The sequence below is a fragment of the Trematomus bernacchii genome, unplaced genomic scaffold (assembly GCF_902827165.1).
Source record: "Trematomus bernacchii unplaced genomic scaffold, fTreBer1.1, whole genome shotgun sequence".
NCBI classification, from domain to species: domain Eukaryota; kingdom Metazoa; phylum Chordata; class Actinopteri; order Perciformes; family Nototheniidae; genus Trematomus; species Trematomus bernacchii.
The window spans coordinates 11,877,723-11,898,692 of NW_022987582.1; the positions used below are offsets into that span (position 1 = coordinate 11,877,723).

At 39.3% G+C, this 20,970-nt stretch overlaps 1 protein-coding gene across 1 annotated transcript in view; it reads right to left on the reverse strand.

Moving 5' to 3' along the window:
* The window catches only part of LOC117480175 (myelin basic protein-like), a 72,109-nt gene extending 53,840 nt beyond the window's left edge, over positions 1-18,269 (reverse strand). Inside the window, exons 1-2 of the mRNA XM_034127378.1 lie at positions 18,008-18,269; positions 3,644-3,702 (exon numbers count right to left, since the gene is read on the reverse strand). Of these exons, the coding sequence (XP_033983269.1) occupies positions 3,644-3,688 (45 nt within the window). The 5' untranslated portion in view covers positions 3,689-3,702; positions 18,008-18,269. The remainder of the gene's footprint in view (positions 1-3,643; positions 3,703-18,007) is intronic.
* Between the last annotated feature and the right edge of the window lie 2,701 nt (positions 18,270-20,970).

The window sequence follows — 20,970 nt, forward strand, 5'->3', positions numbered from 1 at the left end:
ATGGCTTTGGTGCAACATGCTGCCCTAACACCTCTCTTTGACAGCTTCACTTGCAAATGTAATCCCCCTCTCTTGCTCCTGCTTCTTCTCTCTCTAGAGTGTGCTTAGCAGCTAAGGAAACAAATCATCTGTGGGTTGAGACATTGGCCTTCCCTGCTGGTTCGGTCTCACTCCGCCCATTACAGGCACCAGCCAGGTATTAGGCGGTAAGCCAAAAACAATGGCAGACCTCAGGTCTTTACACTGCTGCCCATGGAAACCAAATGCTACTAATCTTTCAACACCTACTTACTTACGTCGGGCCCACGCAACCTCTTCAAATCTCATCCCAGCCCCAAAGTCATTACATGTGATGTCATTTAAAAAAAGCTGTGACAAAAAGGGACTTAAGCAAAAGCCAAGGTTAATAACTTGTATTCATTAAATTACATTACTGTCCCAGTTTAATGCTGATCCTCTTCCACACTTGGCATACTGTATGAGAACAGCATCTGGCCGGTAATTTCTGCACTCACAGTACTGAAAAGAGTAAAAAGACGAGACCAAAAATAGAAAATCTGTCAAACATATATGCTATATTTAATTACAGCCTATTAGAGGTGGACATTTTTCATCATGTGGTAACCCAGCATAGCGCCACCAATTAGAAATAATCATTGGGAGGTGCTCAACAACTTTGTTAGAAAAGAAAAAGGCTAAAATTGCACTTAATTAGTTGCTAGAACATTCAAGCTTCTTTCATATTTTGCGATTATACTATAGCGCTGATTTAAAAGAACTATTATGTCGACCTAACCCACTGATCCATGCAGATGTTTTACAATTATAATTATCACTCCTGCCAACTTGTTGACAGAACGGAGTCGTACAACATTTCACACCTATCAGTTCTGCTTGAATAGAAAATCCAGTTATTTCTAAATGGACTCTGAGGGTGACATTGTTGATGCTGTGGGGATAATGATAGGGTGCTGCTATATGGATGGTCAATTATCAATGTCAGACAGCTGAACTTTGTGAACGTTGCCAAACAGAGTCCCGATGATCACCGAGCCAAAGCTAATGGTTAAATGAGATGTGTACCTGGAGAGGTTTTAGTGTCAGCCTTGATGGCCACAATCATCTATTTACTTTCTCCGGTTCAAACAGGTTCTCTTTCGCATCGTTGTTAAAATGAGGGCTCATGGTTTCCAGGGGGTTATTATAGGGCAATACAAGAGCCATCATGCTTTGGATATGGCCATGGCAATAAGGCTCTATTAAGAGTGGGACACAGAATACATGACTGTCTAGAAAGCAGTGTGCAAAAGAATACCTCTGAAAGAGTTTCCCAGCAATCCCATCTACGCAGAAGTATTTTGAAAAGGCTGAGTATTCAAAAATAAGGTTAGTTTGGATTTACCAAAGACACATATCACAAAGGATCTAAAGATTTAAGCAGACGAGCACCTTGTATTGGCGCGATTGCGGCTGTGAGTTAGTTTGGTTTTCTTTCAATTGAAAGTTGAGGGTTCGATGCAGTCAACATGTCGATGCATCCGTGGGTAAGATACTTAACCCCAAGTTGAATGTGTGTGCATGTTAGCTGTTCTTTGAGCAAGGGGCACAATACTCTGTATGAATGAGGTGTGAATGATGACTTTTAAATGTAAACTGAAGCGTCATAAAGACTGGATGAAGCGCTAAATAAATACAGTCCATTAAACAGTCCATTTGTATTTTGGTAAAAATAAGGTAAAATGTGTGATTTTGTCAATGAAGTCTGTTGTGTTTGAAGAGAGCAAAAAGAGTTTCCTGTTAGAAAAATCCAACTTATAGATGGATCAAGAAAAGGTAAAGCAATGAAATTATGTTTAATGAAGCATACACTTGTAACATGTACATGTTGTCCTGTAAATTAATTTACATTTGTATTGTATTTTTTACAGAATTGTTATGGCAACCACAGCTGTTTCCATAAACCAGTGAGACATTTTTTACAGTGAACCTACAACCCCACCTCCAAACATCCGAACTATCCTTTAAAGCAGTGGTTGGTCAGGCCTCGGGACCCACTTTTTACTTGGTCAATACATCGCGACCCAACATTTTGAAGCACTCAAATCTATTCAACAAAAAATTGTGCTGTAATATATACGCTTTTGAGCATACAATATTCAGGGTTCTTACACCTTTTCCAAAGTCAAATTCAAGCACTTTTCAAGCATTTTCAAGGTGCATTTTCAAGCTTTTCAAGCATCTTACAGCTGTTGTAAATTACATATTTATATAAACATACTTATACTCAAATGATTATTTCCCTACCTCACATTAAATCAGATGTTCTTTATGCTATAAACAACCAAATGTGTGTTTCATAATAGCATTCTACATGAGGATGAAAAATTTAAATTTTTAGAAAAGAAAACTAAGTTTAATATTTCGCGACCCAACATTTTGAAGCACTCAAATCTATTCAACAAAAAATCGTGCTGTAATATATACGCTTTTGAGCATACAATATTAATAAAAGTGAAGTACAGTGCATATATCCCTTATATCCCTTCACAGAACTAAAGTATGCTTTTAAACAAGGTTTAATGAGATGATGGAATCAAAGCTGAACTATATAAAAAGGCACACATGCTGAAAACCCAACCCCAGCAGGGGGGTCTGGGGGGATTGTCCCCCAGGAGATTTTTAGAAATACTAACAAACTACGCATTCTGGTACACTCTGAGAAAAAAATAAATAAATCTATTACTACCCGACATATTAATAATATTTTATGCCATTGTTTGTTTTTCACTTTGTTCTGACATCTTGCAGCGAGAAGAGTAAAGAGGAGATAGTCTGTGTGAATTACTTTAAATTGTGGGTAGGGTAGATAGCTCCCATTGTTCTGTGACCTGTCAATCATCAAACCGGGGGTCATATTTAATTATGAGTTCATTTTTATCTGAAGTTGTACCCATGGATGTATAAAGAAGAGTTCTACCGCAAAGTTATTCTCCGTGGGGACTACTGGCAACAGTCTTGATTCTGATTGGCCAGAAGACTCGAAAAAAACATCAGCAAAGATATTTTATTGAGAAGATGATCGTGACAGAAGTTTTCAACTTTTGGGTCGCGACCCACCATTTGAGAACCACTGCTTTAAAGTCAAAGTACTGCATAGGTTATTAAAGGATATAAATGAACATCAACTCAAAATGTGCAAAGTCATCTCCACCTCATCTCTCCACTACTCTTTGCAACAAAAATCTGCATATGAAGCAACGAGATGGTGCATTATTCATATCACTGCGTCTCACTACATTTGAGATATGATTATGAGGGGTTGGCTGTGGCAGTGCCATTATAGAAAAACTAGGCAGCTCACAAATCACTTATAAAGATAAAAACACATTCTATGCATCAATCATAGAGATAAATCCACATCCTGAGGAATAACAGATAGACTTGTGCACTGCAAAGCTGAAGGGGATAAATCAGAATGACTTAACAGAGTCCAAAGTCCTGCTGATAAAGGCCAGTGTTCACACAGGTGCCGTTGGAGAAAATAATCCAACACATGCTTCATTGCTTTGATCACATTTGGCAAAAAAGCCTGAATACATTTTCAAGATATTGTTATTCCACAGGCACGAAACAAGACTCTTACCTTGCTGTCGGTGGGAGCCTCTCTCTTTCCTAGATGCTGGCCCATGCTGCTGACAGAGACTGGAAGAAAAACAGAGAGAAATGAGTTTACACCAGCAGGAGACCGTAAACAGCATATTTATCTGAAGATGATGCTCTCGTCCTTGTCCAAAGCAAGGCGGGCTACCTCGTATCATCATCATCATCACACACACGCAGCTATAAAAACACTGGTTTGTCCACAAGTGTAGCACGCTGTGTTTGGGCTGGTGTGAAAACTATGGATCGGGCTGTAGCGCGCACCAAAAAACGGGTCACTCTGGTGTCAGAAGAGACAACTAATTATTCGCATTATTAAACTGCCAGGCGACAGGCGATAACACGAAGTGGTCGTGGACATCCTGAGCAATGTAGCAGTTGCACCTCTAGTATGAGACTTGGGAGGGCAAACAGGTGTTCAATGCATTCCCACTTTTTTAACGTCAAGCCATTTTTTTAAACATTTGAGTTGGTTTTGGTCAAAAATATTATAACTTGCCATTTCATATGCAGTAATATAAACTTGTTTACCAGAGTGCAACATTGTTCATGCATTTGGCATTTTAATTTTGTTCTCTCGATTTAAGTATTAACCTCAAAATGTACACACATTTTTTTCAAATAGTGTTTGCCCCCGTACCAACCTAGATGTTCCAACTAAATCCTGTGGGAAACACTATTATACTGTATGTTTTGAAGTATTAAGCTTTATAAGGGTGGGTATGAGTAACGTCTCTATACTGCAGGAAATGGCACTTTAGGTGTTGATTGAGTGGCATGCCATACATCCCCTTGTCTTTTGCTTTTCCTACAATATTGCTCTATAACTTGGAGCCCACTAGTTGGCTGCTAATCACAGGGTCAAACAGAGTCTATAAAAAACAGACTCTCCTTTTGGAGCTGCATTGGTCCAGTAGCTTGGTTTGCACTGAATTTCGATTATAACCTTTCCCAAGAGCCCAAACAAATCCAACAAAATGGGCAAATGCAACTGAATTTCCTTTCAGTTCAATATTCTGATGTCCTGTGGTGATGAAACACTGGTGTAAAAGCACAGCCTTCCAGGGATCAGTTGCTACGTCATTAGTGTCATCCCCCTTGAATGTGACTCTCCTTTTTAATAACTTATTATGTTTAATTAATCTCGCAACCTTTCCATTATCTGCTACTATGCCATCGGCTTAAATGTGTAATGGTCATAACAAAAGAGAACAATATCAGTGCGGCTTTTTATTTAAAATGCTGCTCAGTTACCAGCTTTTATGATTAGAGTGATTCAAAACACAATATCCTTGGTTGTTGTGCAGCATCAAAAAGTGAGTGGCACAAAATAGAATGTCAGTGTGTTCTGTGTCAATGTGTCTCAATGCTGTTGACAACAGTAAATGTCAAATAAGGTGCAGCAGCAATAACTAAAAAAAAAACGCCAACAGGTGTACTACAAAGTGTCTGAAAAGAACAAACATGTGCTGAAAGGTTTATTCCCCTCAAGGGAAAAGGAGAAGAAGGCAGAGCTCCACATGTGACAAATGTCAGTGCAATAAGGAGAGGTATGCTAGCTCAAAGATCACAAACTACAACTAAAAACTGTCATACTCATAAAGACACGAGAAATGAAACATTTGATCTGAAGCAAATGAGAACTGCCATTCACTCGACTATTTGAGGTGTGAGTGAGACAATGTGTAAACAGTGTTTATCATACAGCAGTGCTGAATATGGTTTGAATAAAAAAACCTTAGCCAGCCCCCATCACTCAAAGATAAAAACGTATTTCCTCTGAAGGACCTTTCTTCTGTACTTTCAAATTCTCAACGCATGTATTTTTGGCTTTAAGAAAAATGTCGTAACCCTCAAAAAAGGCTTCCATAACCCTTGGGAATTTGAATAATTCCTTTTCTGGACTTTTCCAATGTTATAACAAGACAAACACAACATTTTTTAGGCTACATTTTGTGCTTTAAAAAATGTTGCTGATGTGTTCATTAGAGGGTCCATTGATGGTCCAAACTGATGTTGGCAAAGCCTGCTAACATTTTGGCCGACTGCACAGCCAACAATGAAGGAAACTCTACCAATGCCAACACAATGTTTAAAAGTGGCTTAATTTAGCATTATTATTCAAAACATTCCCTATTCTCAGGTCAATCAGTCCAAAGATTTAAATATATGTTAATACAACCTTTGAGCAATAACGATCCAAAAACAAAACATCCAGCCAAGTCAGCAATCATACACATCTTATTATCTAATTCATATAAAGCCTTGAGAAGTGCAATACATCCATTGTCCTCTGAACAAGGTGCCCAGGGGAGCAGTGTTTACCATTAGCAGCAGTTTTATTATTGCTCTCAGGGAGGAATGCAATTAGAATCTTCTAATCAGCTTGAGTTCAAGATGTTTTATCACGATAATATAACTCGAGGTAAAAAGCTCTGCACCCAAAGGAACAGAATTTGCAACAAAAAAAAGAAACTAAAAGAGCACCTTAAGCAATTAGATATTCTCCTAGGGACTGGAAAACACTTGCACAAAAGAGTTTGTCCTTTGAAAATCATTCTCATTACGGCCCTGATATATCTCAAAGGAGAGGAGGAGCTATATCTGAAAATAAGTTCATTAATGAGGGACATTTAACAACCCTAGGCAATTTGTCTAGCTACTTGCAATACAAGAGCTACCTGTAGATCACAGTATAAAGCTGACATGTTGTATCAGTTGCCTGATTACGCATTCAGCAGACACAGAGCAACATTAGCATCCATTCAGTCGTCATTCACCTAAAAATGTAAACGCTTCACGATTCACAAGCTGTGCGTCAGACAGTGGCTATTACCACAGCAGTTAAGTACTTAAACAGCAAAACAAAAACTATGAAATCTCCAAGTGACAAAAGTGAATAGTATTAATAAATCAAATTTACTACAAGTGGTAAAATGTTAAAGGAAAGAATAGGATTGACTGATAGAGATTATGCAATGTTTGCCTAAGGAGTGCAGATGGAAACTAGAAAATGCATTTCCTGCTGAAAATGCATGCGAATGCTGTAAACTGTGTGCATTTGTTGCTGAATTTAGCTGAAAATGCAGAAAAAGCTGAATATGTTATTAGCTGAATGGTCTCTGTAGCTGCTTTTAGCTACAAAAACCAAGTAAGTGTGTTGCTGAACTTAGCGGAGAAATGCAGAAAAGTTAAATGATTTAAATCAAAATTGTTACAGCTCAAATGCATTGCAATGACTTTGTTGAAAACTTGAAGGTGAAATGTTAAACTGGAAGAGTAGGAAAAATAGTGAAGAAGCTTAATATTTTAAAGAAAAGGTTTAAAAAAGGTATAAACAACACATGTATAGCCTCAATGTCCTGAAATAGCTGAATAATGTAATAGTTGAATGGTTTCTGTAGCTGAAAGTAGGCTGACGGAGTTAGATATTAAATGTAAGTAGTAGTGAATGAATGTGTATTAAGAAGAGAAAAGAAAGTAAAAAACGCTTTGAAAAGCAGCAGAATGTTAACTGCAAATGTTTGAACTAAAAACCAAACGTCACCAATAATGTATAAAATATGTGGAACATGTTGAAGTCAGTATGAAGTCTCCATCAGACAGAAAATATTAGGCTGAGACAGTCTGTGTGTTTGTGTTTGAGGTGACGACGTTATCAAACACCTGTGTGTGTAAGCCCAGAGATCAAAGGTTACCATGGTGACGAGGTTATCAAACACCTGTGTGCAGATATCAAAGGTTACCATGGAGATGTGCAGTGAAAGGAGAGCCTTTCCATTGATCTGAATGAGAGATAAACCTCTTACATTTCTAACTATAGTTTAAAAACGGTAGCTGATATCGGTAAAATGTCAACGCCTGCAGCATGTCAGGACCCTGACGAGCGTCTGAGTCTGCTGTTTGTGTACTTTCGGTTAAAAAATGTGGCATTTTTGGCAGATTTACTAAAGTTGTGCAGCTGCTGCTCTGACGAAAGATCAGGCTGAATTTACAATGGGCCTTAAAGGTAAGTAAGAATGGAGAAACCAGCTCAAATGCGCTAGAATTTGAAAGTACGCAGCTGAAGAAAATCTGCCCCTTCCTTCAGACTTCCTTACAGAGCCCCTCCTCCAACACACACAAACGCGCACATGACCAATGAGGGCACGAGATAAGTTTGTGCACGAGATGGAAGGCTGACAGGCAGGTAGGCCATCCAGTTATTTTAGCCGGGCCGGCTAAAATAATTGGTCGTGCTTTTTACAGTATTACGGCTTCCACAGATGACATTTTTTTATGTATTTATTGTCAAAGCATTTAATGTATTCATTGCTATCGGGATGTTAAGAGCATTCCATGGAATATAACAAAAAGTGTTTCTGAAGTGAATTACCTACCCTACCTTTAATGGAGACATGTTGAACGTTTTTGTCACTTCATGCCCTCAAGAGGCATTTTGTTTAATTTTTTTGCTTAATTCTTTTTTTATTTTTCAACGTAGGAGAGGTTTTCCTAAGTTTTTCATGAAAAATGATGTCCAAGGAGTGTAGGGCTTTGGGAATTATGGCAGGTTTAAAAATAAAAATGAAGGCGAATTTCAAGCTCTCCTCCACTCTAGGGGTGTTTCTCAATCGCGAGTACGCTTGCTTGGTAGCACATGTCTGCCGAGCATCTTGCTTCAGAAGCGAGTCAAGAATACTTCCTGGCATTCGGAAAACGAAGTGTGGAACACGCTAGCAAGTGTGCAGGTGTGCGTCATATGAGAGGCCCCGCCTTACATCTTCCGCCACAGATTTGGGGAAATTGGTCCGTGCGCAAAGCATTGTGGGGATTTTAAGACCGCGGAGTCTACTCATGTGCAGCCTCGATATTTCTCCAAACGGAGTACGCTGGGCTCGGTAGATTTCCAAGTATGCTGGAGATTGGAACAGTACTTCGGCGGCACTCGATGACGTAGTATGCTTGAAATAGTGGCTCTGAAGCAGCTTTACTCGCGATTGAGAAACACCCTAGGAGTGACATCACGCACTCTAGCCTTAACGAGCTGCGCAATACACACTAATGTTAAAATCTCTTTACCAAGCTCCAAACTAAGTTAAATATCTCAAAAAGTGTAAAAGATATAAAGAATCTGAATACAATTTTAATAGCTGAATGTCTTGTGATCATTTTAAAGTTGGAATGAAGTCTCTAGTTGAAAGTATGTGGAAGGAGTAGCATTTGGCGCACGGTGTAGGTAAAAGAAGATTTGAAGGTTCCTCCTTCAAATTCAAATTCAGCTTTTTAAACTCTTTTTTTAACATGTAACTCAATGGAGTTACATGTTAAAAAAAGAGTTTAAAAAGCTGAATATTTCAAAAAGTATAAAATATTTTGAAAAATGTGAACGTTTCTCATCATGTGCTGAAAAGGCTGAATATTTTTGATATTGAATGGTTTCTGTAGCTGAAAGTAGGCTGAAGTTATTGAGAGCCAAACTATTTGGTGAAATAAGAAAAAGAAGAAGAAGTTGAAGATGATTAAAGATTTGAAGAACTATAGTGGAATGCTGTAAGAAAAAGTAGGCTGAAGTTATTCGACTGCTGTTGCACAGCATTCCACTAATGAGCTATTATCTCAAATCTGGCATAAATCATCTCATCTCTTTTCTGAGATTAATGTGTCTGTATGCATGGTCCTTGTTCAAATAAATACATAAACAACAGACATCTGAACACAACTTTATTCTCCACTGGACTTCCATCATAAATCCAGCCATGAGATTAGTGACACCATTTTGAGCTACTTTTCTATACGTTGGCAATTGCGGTAAATGGGATTTTCCACAAAGAGGCCCTATTATACTTTTGGGGGTTTTCCCTTTCCCATAAGTGTGTTATATGTTATATGTTATATGTTTGTGTGCATGTAAATGGTCTGCGCTGGCTAAAATCCCAAAGTTCCCTCCAGAGGAAGTTTCTCTCCAACACACTCCCTCCTGCCTGAAATGCCTCCATTGGACTTTGTTTACTTCTGTAACATAGTGACATCGATATGTATACACTCACACATCTATTGGCTAGCACTCCAACACATTGTACGTCATAGGCTAAGGGGCGGGACATCTCCAAGGGATTTACCAATCACAACAGAGCCAGCGAGCTAACCAACCAATCAGAGAAGACTATGCTCTGGTTTCAGACAGAGGGTGAAAAGAGGTGCTGCAGCACAGGTAGTATGATAACAATAAAAACAAGTCACAGCAGAAGCACAAATACAAAACATAAACCTGAAAATAAGAATAATAGGACCTCTTTAAAAAAACTAAGTATAGGATCGTTATCGCAATGAAACTATAGTTTAGTTCAGCAGGCAGGGCTAACTTTAGATTGTCTTCATAAACCACATCCGGCAAATCATTCCCATTCACCTTTGAAATACATTAGCGCTGTAGAATGAGATAGATGGAGACTAAGTTTGGGACTGAAAAACTCCCAACTTCCTTTTAAACTGCTTTTGTGAATGTGTTGAATCTTATTGGATTGTGCTGGTGGCTGATCCATAACAGTCAGAGAGAGCATAACCAAGTAGCTACACAAGTAAGCAGAAACTCCCCTTTGATTAAACAAAATTAAACACTTATAGTGCCGGTTGATGTGCGTTCAGTTGAGCGTAAAAGCCGATATCCACTTTGTTGGCACGTGGGGAGACGCCACCAGGATTCTGTGCGACCGAACGTGAGGCCTTGCAGCCAGTTTCGCTCTCCATGTTACACAATCAGATCCTGCGAGGACTTGCAAAAGACTGTTGCATAATAGAGTGTGAATTGCAGAGAGGAGGAGGGGGCTGATACAAGGCTGCAATTAGAACTCGGCAGCAGTACTTTTTGCAAACACACTTGTTTGCCTGGCCTTTACTTTTTCCTCACACATCGCCCTGTAATTTACAGCGATAGGAAGGCGGTGGAAACGTGCAGTGAGAAAATGTTATCACTCCTACACAAATTAACCCGTATAAGTCGCTGTTAATTGCCAGGTGTTCTGAGTGCATCTGTTGAAAACATTTCTGTTTGCCTTTTAAATATACCATTAGGATGGAAAAAGCTCTTATGATAGGCCAGCACCTGGAATAAACCATTACCACTTAGCAGAGTCTGCAGCACATATGAGCAATTATGTGTCGGATCTGTCCATCACCTGAGGCTATTACATCCTCGTTAGCAGCTGATGTTTTACATGGCTTTAACGCAGATAACAAAAGGAGCTCATTAGTTTAAAGGAACTTGGCATTTAAACAAACCTCCTACGAAATATTTGTTTGCAGTACAAACTGAATCATACCTGCCAACAATTTGGTTAGTATCATTTTAGTAACTGATAAAAATGACAATTTTCTTAGTGGGGATAGAGTTGCTGTTTATTTCACTGACTGTAAGTCTGTGAATATGAAAGGGATATTACCTTTTTGCAACATAAATCTTCCTGTCCTGTGCAACTGCTGATAAAAAAAGAGAAACAATGACAAGCACGGCAATAAAACCCTTGGGAGCAATCAGCATTGGACACAATATCTTTCTCCACAATGAGGCTTGCTTTGTCAACCTGCAGTAAGTGCATTTTTGCTTTCATTTTTGGAGAAACAATTACAGCAAAAACAACAAATGGATTTCACACCACCGGGAACACGCTGTCTGAAGGATTCTTCCTCAAAGCAAGGATCGCAGAGCATAAAATAGACTTTTATAGGACTATGACTCACAGAGAAGATGGATGTAAGCAGCCGAGTGAACAATGTGCTGTGTTTCTTTGTGTTTAGCTTGTTAGTACATCAAAGTGTCATAAGCAACAGTAAACACATTCAAGAACTACTTTCCCACAAAAGAAAGCATCAAAACTAGTATATTGAACTAAAGTAAGTAATTAGGGAGCGTTTGGTAAAATGTGGAATTATTAGCAGGCAACTATTACAAATTAAAAGAATAACTTCCAGTAGATCAATACACTTTTGCTGCTTGATGTTGGCAAAAACTCATATTGTGATATATATTTTTGTTTTTGTTTATGTTCAGCATCATCCTTTACATAGCCCTAATCTTTTCTATACTGTACTAGTGTGGCTGTGTTTCTTATCGCAACCAATTTTTGTTTTAATGTATTTTTTATCCTGTTCTTCGCTTATTGGATGTAGCAATTATCGACTAGCAGGGCTAGCTTTGGTTGTTAGAAAAATGTTGTGATTGGTGGTTCAATGTGCAAGCAGAGCCTGCAATAGCATCAAAAACTAATTGTCTCCCAGCCCATAAATCATAGTAAGTTATGTTCTATTGGGTAGACCTCTTCTGAAAATTAGTAATGTTTTTTTTTCTTTCAAGCAACAAAAGGTTTCAGCATGAAAGTTAATTTGTCTTACTTGTCATTTTTTTTGTAAAAAACAAATTGTATTTGAATGGATTTACATTATAGCCCTCCCAACACTGGTCAATGAAGCACTTAACACACAATAGATGTACTTCACTGTAACCACGGCATGCATATTTGATTTGCTAAGAAGCCTGCCTGGCATTACACTGCACAACATGCTGACAAAACCATTTCTCAGTCTACCACTAAAAGTGTAATTGGCTGGAACAAATGTGCCTCTGTTTGTCGATGTCTGATTCCTTTGTTTCGCTTTAAGTTTTCTCTTGTTCGCACAATGCAACAACTTGTCTTTAACCCTCGGGCTGCCCTCAGTGACTGCACCGTGTTGCACTCTACTGAGAGTCAATTACGTAATAAATACAGAGCATGTGTGCGAGTGTGTGAGAGTGGATTGGAATCGAGGGGGGCACAAGAGAGAGTGATGAGATGAGAAATAGTGATAGAGTAACACGCTGCCTAACAGGGAAAGTACTCTCCTCTGGACAAGAGATTTGAGGTCAAAGGTCAACATCTGTCCCTGAGGGAAGACATCAGCTCTAGCAGTGATGAGTGCTCGCTGCAGGAAGCCTCTCTTCCTTTCTCTTTCTTTGACTTCCTTCTGGGATGTTGCCAGAATAGGCCTGCCTTGATCGAGGTAAAGGTGAAAGGGTAAGAGTGATAGATGTAAAGAGTTTGTAGTGTCTTTTACTAGCCTTTCCAGAAGCAAAAACACAAAAGCAAAAGTGTAAGGAATTCATTGAATGGTGTATTTATCCACCTTGCTATTGTTAGCATTGTGTTTAAAGACATACACCAATTTGTGTTCACGTTGTCACAGTGGCAATTTATTTGTCTTGGGTTGAGACGACGCCTAGATTAACACCAGAAATACAGCGTTTACGTACAAAGTAATCCTCCAGGAATTACACATGTGATGGCCAACATCCATGTTGCAGCCAGATTAAATTAAACATGTTTCCTGACCACCTTGCTTTGTTTTGCTGGTTCCCCAATATGTTGGCATCCTTGCTGCATGAGACAACCATTCAGATGAATGAGAGGGCTGCGTTTTTGAAGCAGAGTTGCTATTGGTCTAAACGTGGCCTTACATTTGACCTTATAAACATTCTAAAGCTAAGAGTATCTAACAGTACCCTGTAATTCAAGAACAATGCTGTATCTTTTCTCCTTTGTCTTCTATATTTAACATGAATTGCAGTGCCAGGAAAATAATCATTGAACCCATCTGCTATCAGTCAGATGACAATATAACCTCATGGGCAATTGGACAATATTCCAGGTTTTTTCTTTTAATGGGCCTAGATTCCCTCTTTCGAGTGCCGGTCATTGGGTACAGTGCAATTAGACACTTGAGACTTGACAATGGAATTAGAATAGAGACAATGCATACCACAGTATTGTACGTCTATTCTCTTCATTCATACACAGATATCTGTTTTTATAGAGTAATACAAAATGTAATAATTTTCAGATGAAAGAGGGAAGAAGATTTGATTTGGCCAATTCTCACCGCTCTCAAAATTGATTGATTATCTGCATGCAATTGAAGCCTGTTTAAACGTGATTAACTTTACCAGTCTTCTAGCAAAGTATTATTTCTGCAGCTATCAAATGTATATTAGAGTCCCTTTTTTGTCAAATGAAACCATTACCATGGCGCATTTCCACTACACGGCCTCGCTCGGTATGGCTAGGCCTCGTTAGGACTGGCTCATTTTATGGCGCATTTCCATTACAGTTTAGGAACTGGGGTAGTATCTATAGTAACGCAGTGTAGGCGGAGCCGTGACGTCATCTTCAATGAGAACCCCAGAAAAACAACACAGCCGTTAGCTGTTAGCACTCAGAGCTCACAGCTCCTCATATATGTTCAGAAACTAGACAAAAGTTAAACAAGTACAAACCACAGACTGCCTGTGTCATGGTGAATACAGTCGCTGCTTTATTTATGTCTGTATAGGCCGTTGTTGTGAGTGTGGACGGTCGGAGCATATACTGCGTTAGCTTAGCCAATCTCCATTTAGAAAACACGCATTTTAAAAGGTTTTTCGCCTGCCGTCTGTCTGCAGACTTGTCAAAGCATTAATTCATGGTTTTTACTAACCGGTATCAGTATGTTGTTACTTCGGCATCATTTTGAAACGTGTATTACAATTAAATTACGGTCAAATATGTCCATCTTGTTGTAGTTGTAGCCCCCTTGCCAGCGATTCACTCTCTAGTTTAGCATACTCAGCCCGACTCAGCCTCGTTGTCTCTGGCCCTAGACCCACGATTTTATGAGGCCAGAAAAACTGTGAATTAGGACCCGCCGGCCGGTACTAGGCCAAGTGGAAACGCAACCAAAAACGGGCCGCTGACGTCACAGCCCTCTTAAACCGTGCTCCGCGCTGTAGTGGAAACGCGCCAAAAGTTAGCCATTGACAGACTTTTCAACCAAGGGTAGATTAATAGGGTATAGCTAGTGCATACATCTGAGACTGTTGTCATTATCTGCCTGGAAATGAGAAGCCTTTGTCTGTCCACCATTCTTTTGTCCCTCAGAATTCTGGTTTTAAGAACAGAGAACAGAAAGCTTTTCAGGCCAAGCATCAGTAACTTAAGAGAGAGGGACTTCGCTAACGGCTGGTGACTTTTGATGCGTCAACATTTTTCTTAGAAGGGGATGTTTGTACCAACAGGCAGGAAAGTGACAAAAACAACTAAACAGGAAAGACAAAAACAGCTGTGGTACTAAAGGTATCTGCAGATTGTTAAGGACTTTTTCAATTGAGTCATCTCAGAAATATTTGTCTAATCACCGACAGATCAAGCCCTGCATTTACATCATCACTGCTATTATGACACAATCGTGAAAACTCTTAGATAACAATGCCAGTCTGGTTTGAAGTCAACAATGTAAATAAGTGAGGACAGTCATATTTGGGACCAGGCTAGAAGAGAAGTCAGAGTTTTGTCAGCTCAGTGACCGTTCAGCCGTGAAGGTCTGTTTGCCTGTGGGCTCCAGCTGCCCGTCTGAACAACCAGGGCTGCTGCTATCTAACTGTAGCTTCCTCTCTCATAACATGAGTTAGTTATGCTTCCCATGTCATTCTTGCGCACATACTCAGATGTTGTTTTGCAGGAGGAGGAGGGGTTGGTGTACAGACAAATATTCAGCTGTTATTCTTCACAACTTCTCTACATTTTTGAGAGGACCGCTGTGGGACTTCTCTCTTGAACAAGCACATATGGCTCTGAAAGAAAATTACTGGAAAAACAATACTCCCATGGGTCCAAAGCTGTGTATAGATATTTGCTTGGTTAATTATATTTGTTTTGCTTTGTTATGCATGGGCACCTCCTGTCAATCCCTGGGGCGTTCTAGTGATATAGCCCCAGGACTGAGGCTTAATCTCAATACTCCTCAATAGAGATGACACAACCCACAGCCACCTGGGGTTTCCTATCCAATAATCCAAGCTACAACCTCTCAAAAATATTCAGCTCCACCATCTGCTGTGATCACTGTGAGAACACACTGCAGGCAGGGAATGACACCACGGATGACGGGGTAGCACTTGGAGTTGACTGGCAGCACCACGCCTTGGAGAACTCTGACAAATCTCTTGCGTTGCTGTAGAAGGGCTGTTGATAGTGAAGCAGGTAATGCATGTGACTCAACCTGTCTGCCAAGAACAGGCGCAGACAGGAGGGGAAGTGTGATAAGGGAGGAAGTGTGTTAGTTTGTGACGACGGAAGTTGACTAACCTCAGTGTATCACCTGCACAACACGGATATAGTTTACAGTTGCACACACATTTCTTAAGCAGGGTGGAAAACCTTACTTTGTATTGAATAACTAAGGACTTCAATCAAAACCCCTTGCTGTTTCTCTGCCAAATTACACTTATAGGGACTAAATCTACATGTTTTGGTGTGAGTTGTAGAGAGATCGAGATGTTTGCCTCCTCGTATATAATAAAACGAGATTGCACTTGGCTTGTGGTGCTCAAAGTGTCAATAAACATTTGAAAAACTCAAAAGCAATGTCTTTTTTCAGACCTAGTTACTCAAGATAGTCAACAGACCTTGTTGTGAGCAGTTTCATAAAGGAACTATAAACTATATCTTTCTACTGAACTACACACACAACAAGTAATGATGACCCTCTTGACTAGATGCACGTTTCCTTGGGAAGGGGGGTGTAGTTCGACACTCTCTGTAACTAAAACCGAAACAATTCAGTTCGATAAATAGCAAATATGTATTTTACATTTTTAGGGAGAACTGTATATTTGAAGCCGGCTGGTTTAAGCGTGTCTTGTACATGAATACAAAGGAATGCAGAGTGACACACGTGACGGCTGAGCATACCTCCTGGTATTTTCTCTCTTGGCTGAGCCAAGGCAAATCCAATGAAAATGTAAAGGAATGCATTCCTGCAGCCTTCCCAGCTCAGGTAGTCAAGGCAAGCAGAGGCTTCTCCTCAAACTATGCGGCGGTTACAACTGCTGGCATACCACTACGTACAACAAACCAATACTTGACATGCCACAACATCAACCCAAACAGATGTCTATCACTGTAACAAAGGTCTGTGTCAAATAAAACAAATTCAATCATGTTAGTGTGACCGTGTGCACCTGATATATTGAAAATGAGATATCACACTCAGTGTTTCAACTAACACGGTCTATTTTGTGTTATCTTTTTCTCAACTCAAGGTGGAGGAAAAAGTTAAGGGTTAAACCTGCATGTAGTGTTTTATCAAATGGAGCCAAAGGTTACCTTTGTTGAGTGTTCCCTGGCTAGAGGACATCCAATGCTGCGTGCTTCAATAAATCAGTGCAGTTCAGACGTAAGCAGCCACTCATGTGTGTGAGTTATTTATTTATAGACCGTGCATAGCAGCAGCATTAAATAAGCATATAAACGCTTGGACTCACTCTCTTTCTTTTTTTTTTCATGAAACTTACTATGTGTAAAAATGACACTCTGCATCATGTCATATTGGGTCCTATGCTGCTGTTACATCCTGGAATTTCTCAGTGCATAGGTCAGTTCTCTTCAGTAAGACCAATAGAGCCTGAAGGGTTTCTGTTAGGGACTTTAGTGTTTTGATGTAAAGTAGAGTAACAAGTGGAGCTTGCTGCTTACCAGGCCCTGCTTAGGATGAAGAATTATGTAATACTAGTGTCCTCAAGGCTTTCCAGTGCATGTTTTCAGCTCCTCAAGGCTGGCTACTAATATTTCTACAAGCAAAGGAAAACCTACAATATATTGAAACCATAGTCTCTGACATATTCCCTTGTGATACAGCAATTACTGTACTGTCAGGTAATCTCATAAACGCGCAAAACTCCGTTAAAAAAAACGTACACTTTTAAGAAGAAATGGTTTGGTGCATATTTTCCATGACTCGTGAAAAATAAAAAACACTTAACAGAAATACGTGTGATCGTGTGGTCAATTCGGCATATATATGACATCTGCATTTAATCCAGTTTAAACTAAACAATGGGTTTCACTCTTGCACCGACGGTAGAATGCTACGAAAACAAACCGGGTTTTCCGGTGGTAAATAGTAAGGGGCAATTACAAAAACTCTAAATTGTATTGGGTTAAAGTCCAGGTTGGCCTTAGGTTTACATGCCGAATTGAAGAGAACACTCTAGATATTGACATAATGCCTTAAGTCGTTTTTAGAACGGCGTGTTAAGCGTGTTAGTCACACAGGGTTTAGGTAGACTTGGACGGGCAAAACAATATGACATGCCGTGCATATTTTCCTTGCAGGTTTCGAAACGAGCGGTTGTAAACAAGTCGACGTGGATAACATGTTTACTATCGCTACACCGCGTATCCTGCGGCAGAAAAAACCCCACTAATGCGATAGTAATGTGTCCACTACATGTGGGAAACTGTCTTTACACGGGCTTTATAGACTTTCATTTGCTTTTTGGTTAATGTTACAGTGCACATACCCTTCTCCGGTTAGTCTGTGTCAAATGCATCCACAGCTGAGCCTTGTACTGGATGTAACCAACTGTCAGTCTTCTTTCGACGGTGGTCGTCAACAGCATCAACAATAACGCCTTTTCACCCTTTATGGTTCGCCGTTGCCTTGTTCACCAAAGTGCCTCCGTAACACAAAAACGAGAAAAAAAACGTGTCTCGGTGGTGCTTCCTGATTTAGGTACAGTGGGGATGATGTTGTTTGTAAGGGGTGGGGCGGTATGCAGCTCGAGTCCGCCAAGAAATGTCGGGCTAAAAAGCACGTTGGTGCACGTCTGTGCATGATTAGTAGCTCGTGCTTCATGGTAGGGACTGGGGAGGGTTCAATTAACGCGCGAAACAGAGACGTGATTTTGAAATACAGAACGTGACTCAAACAGCTGCAGGATAGCAGAGACAGTGAGCTAAAGACGTCTTGTTATTTCCTGCACCATTTGTCTCCATGTTCACTGGGGGCAGTGCATTGCTCAAGGGTACCGCTGTTGAGGAAGAGGTGTGGCAATCGCTGCAGTCATATTTCACCCAGTGCAGGGATTTAATACTACTACAGCATCCTTTCACTACTTCCACTATAGGAATAGATTTAGAGGCATCAAACTGTTCAGAGGTCCCCTTTCTAAATGCCATTTGTTAGGTTACATTGGGGCTGTATGTATACCCAAAATATTTACCCAAAATGTTTACTATTTTATTGTATGTATACCTATTAATTTGCACCTATTTATGTCATAGATTCTTACTTGTTTGGTTTTCTTTTTTATATAGCCCATATTGAGCATTGTTGAAGGCGAGCCTGATATCTTCAACACAATTTGCATAGCCTACGTCCGCTTCTCTGCAATTGCTGTGCATATAAGAGGTATCTTTTTTTTTATAACAAAAGGCAATGTTGTGATTTCCTTTTTTGTAAATGTACACTCTAAAAAAAATACACCGGCTCTACTTAAATAAATTGAGGTAACAATTTGCGTTGATCTTTTTAAGTATTTCCAATTTGATCGATTATTAAAGGGGACCTATCATGCAAAATGCACTTTTGTACGTCTTTTATACATGAATATGTTTCCCCGGTGTGTCAGGGAACTCACCAAGTGTCAGACAACACAACCCTCTCTCTTTTCCTCCATACCCAAATATCTAAAAACGGGGCTGCAACGGATCTGATAAAAACTGATCCAGATTTGAAATATCTCTGACGTCAGAAACGAGGAGCTCCGCCTATATGGGCAACTCTCCACCTATCAGGAGGAGACAGCCACGGCCATTGCCGTTCGAAAGCGCTGGAGACGCTGTAGTACATATGCCAGGCCTGTAGGTGGCGCTGTAGTCTGCCACAAAAGCAGCGAAGAACACTTCTCACAGAATCAGCCCTTGCAAAAACAGGGCTAAAAAAGAGCAAATAGAGCGAAATGAGGCATGGCTAAAATGCATGATCTGTTTGGTATTTTGAAAAAAAAACTTCGCAGACATGTTTTATATAGGTATGGCCCTACAATATATTATTCAAATATAGCATGATAGGTCCACTTTAAGTGAATCCGAGTACCCATTTATAATCTGATTAACTCAAATAGTTCAGTACTACAAACATAATTGCTTTCACCTTTAAAATCTAAATTAAGTTGAACCAACTTAATTTTAATCGTAAAGATGGAGTGATATTAAGTTGCATTTTGTTTAATGTAAGCTATTGTAATTTATTTATTTAAGTCCACACTACTCAAAAATGTCCATGCAAATTGTTACCTTCATTTGTTTGAGTATTAGAAACAAATTTATTTCAGTCAAAAAGAATATACGCATTTAAGTTCTACTTTTTAACAGTTTATTTTAAAATGTTCTTTACACAATGAACTTTTTATAACAAATGTTATATAATCAGTATGCTATGCATGCTACAGTAGCTTAAAACAAGTAGCTGATGACTACCTTACAGCTTGTGTTACACTGTATATGCAGTAAGCAGCTGTTGTAAATGAAGCTGAACAAAAATGGCTACTTACCAGGTAACTTGATAGATTATTAGGTTAAAATCCTGTTGTTGCACTGATATATAGAGTTCTGCTTACAGGATGAATGCAGATTGCTCCAACTCAACATGCGGTCACAAAGTCCGGGCAAGTCCAGGCGTGTGTTCAGTTTTGAAACTAAACCATTGAAACTCAATAGATATGAGTTACTCTAACTTAGTATATCCCTATAGTTCAGTGAACGCAGACATATTTTTTTCCAAATCATTACATTTGTAAGTTACATTTTTTTTGTTCTTTTTCAGTTTGACCAACTTATTAAAATGAGTTGTAAACTAACTCAAATAAGTTGAGGTAAAAAACAAAAAAAAATTATGTTGAAAAAGTATTTCATTTTAAGTGGAATCTACTAACCCCATGAATAGTTTTTTAGAGTGTACTGCTCCTCCTCCCTTATTGGTACACCTACACAATGGAGGCTAGGCTATATTTGTATTTGGCTTGACCTGCTCTATGGCTGATGTAGTTAGGTACATTTCCTCAACTTTGATATTATATTTCAAAATATGATGCAAACACTGTTAATCACTGTTTATGATGATGCATCGTTGGATAATCAGGCCTTCTACGCACATGCCCAGGTGCCAAGGCAGCAGTGAAAAGTGGTTAGTCATATTTATTGAGTTATAGTAACAGAGCTTATTAAAAGTAGGAGTGTCCCAATTATTCAATATTGCTTCCTGATCCCAATCAGAGTCTTGGAATAATTTGAATCTGCACCTTTCGTTATTAAAATACTTTCAACAGGAAATTATTTTAAGAAGACAAAGCATAGGTTCAACTTCCTAGCAAGATAAAAAAAAAAAGTAATTGGATTCATTTTTCAAAACCAGCAAAAAAAATTAAAACAATGCCTTTGTTAATGCATTTTTGGAAAATCTACTGGACGGGCCAACAAGACA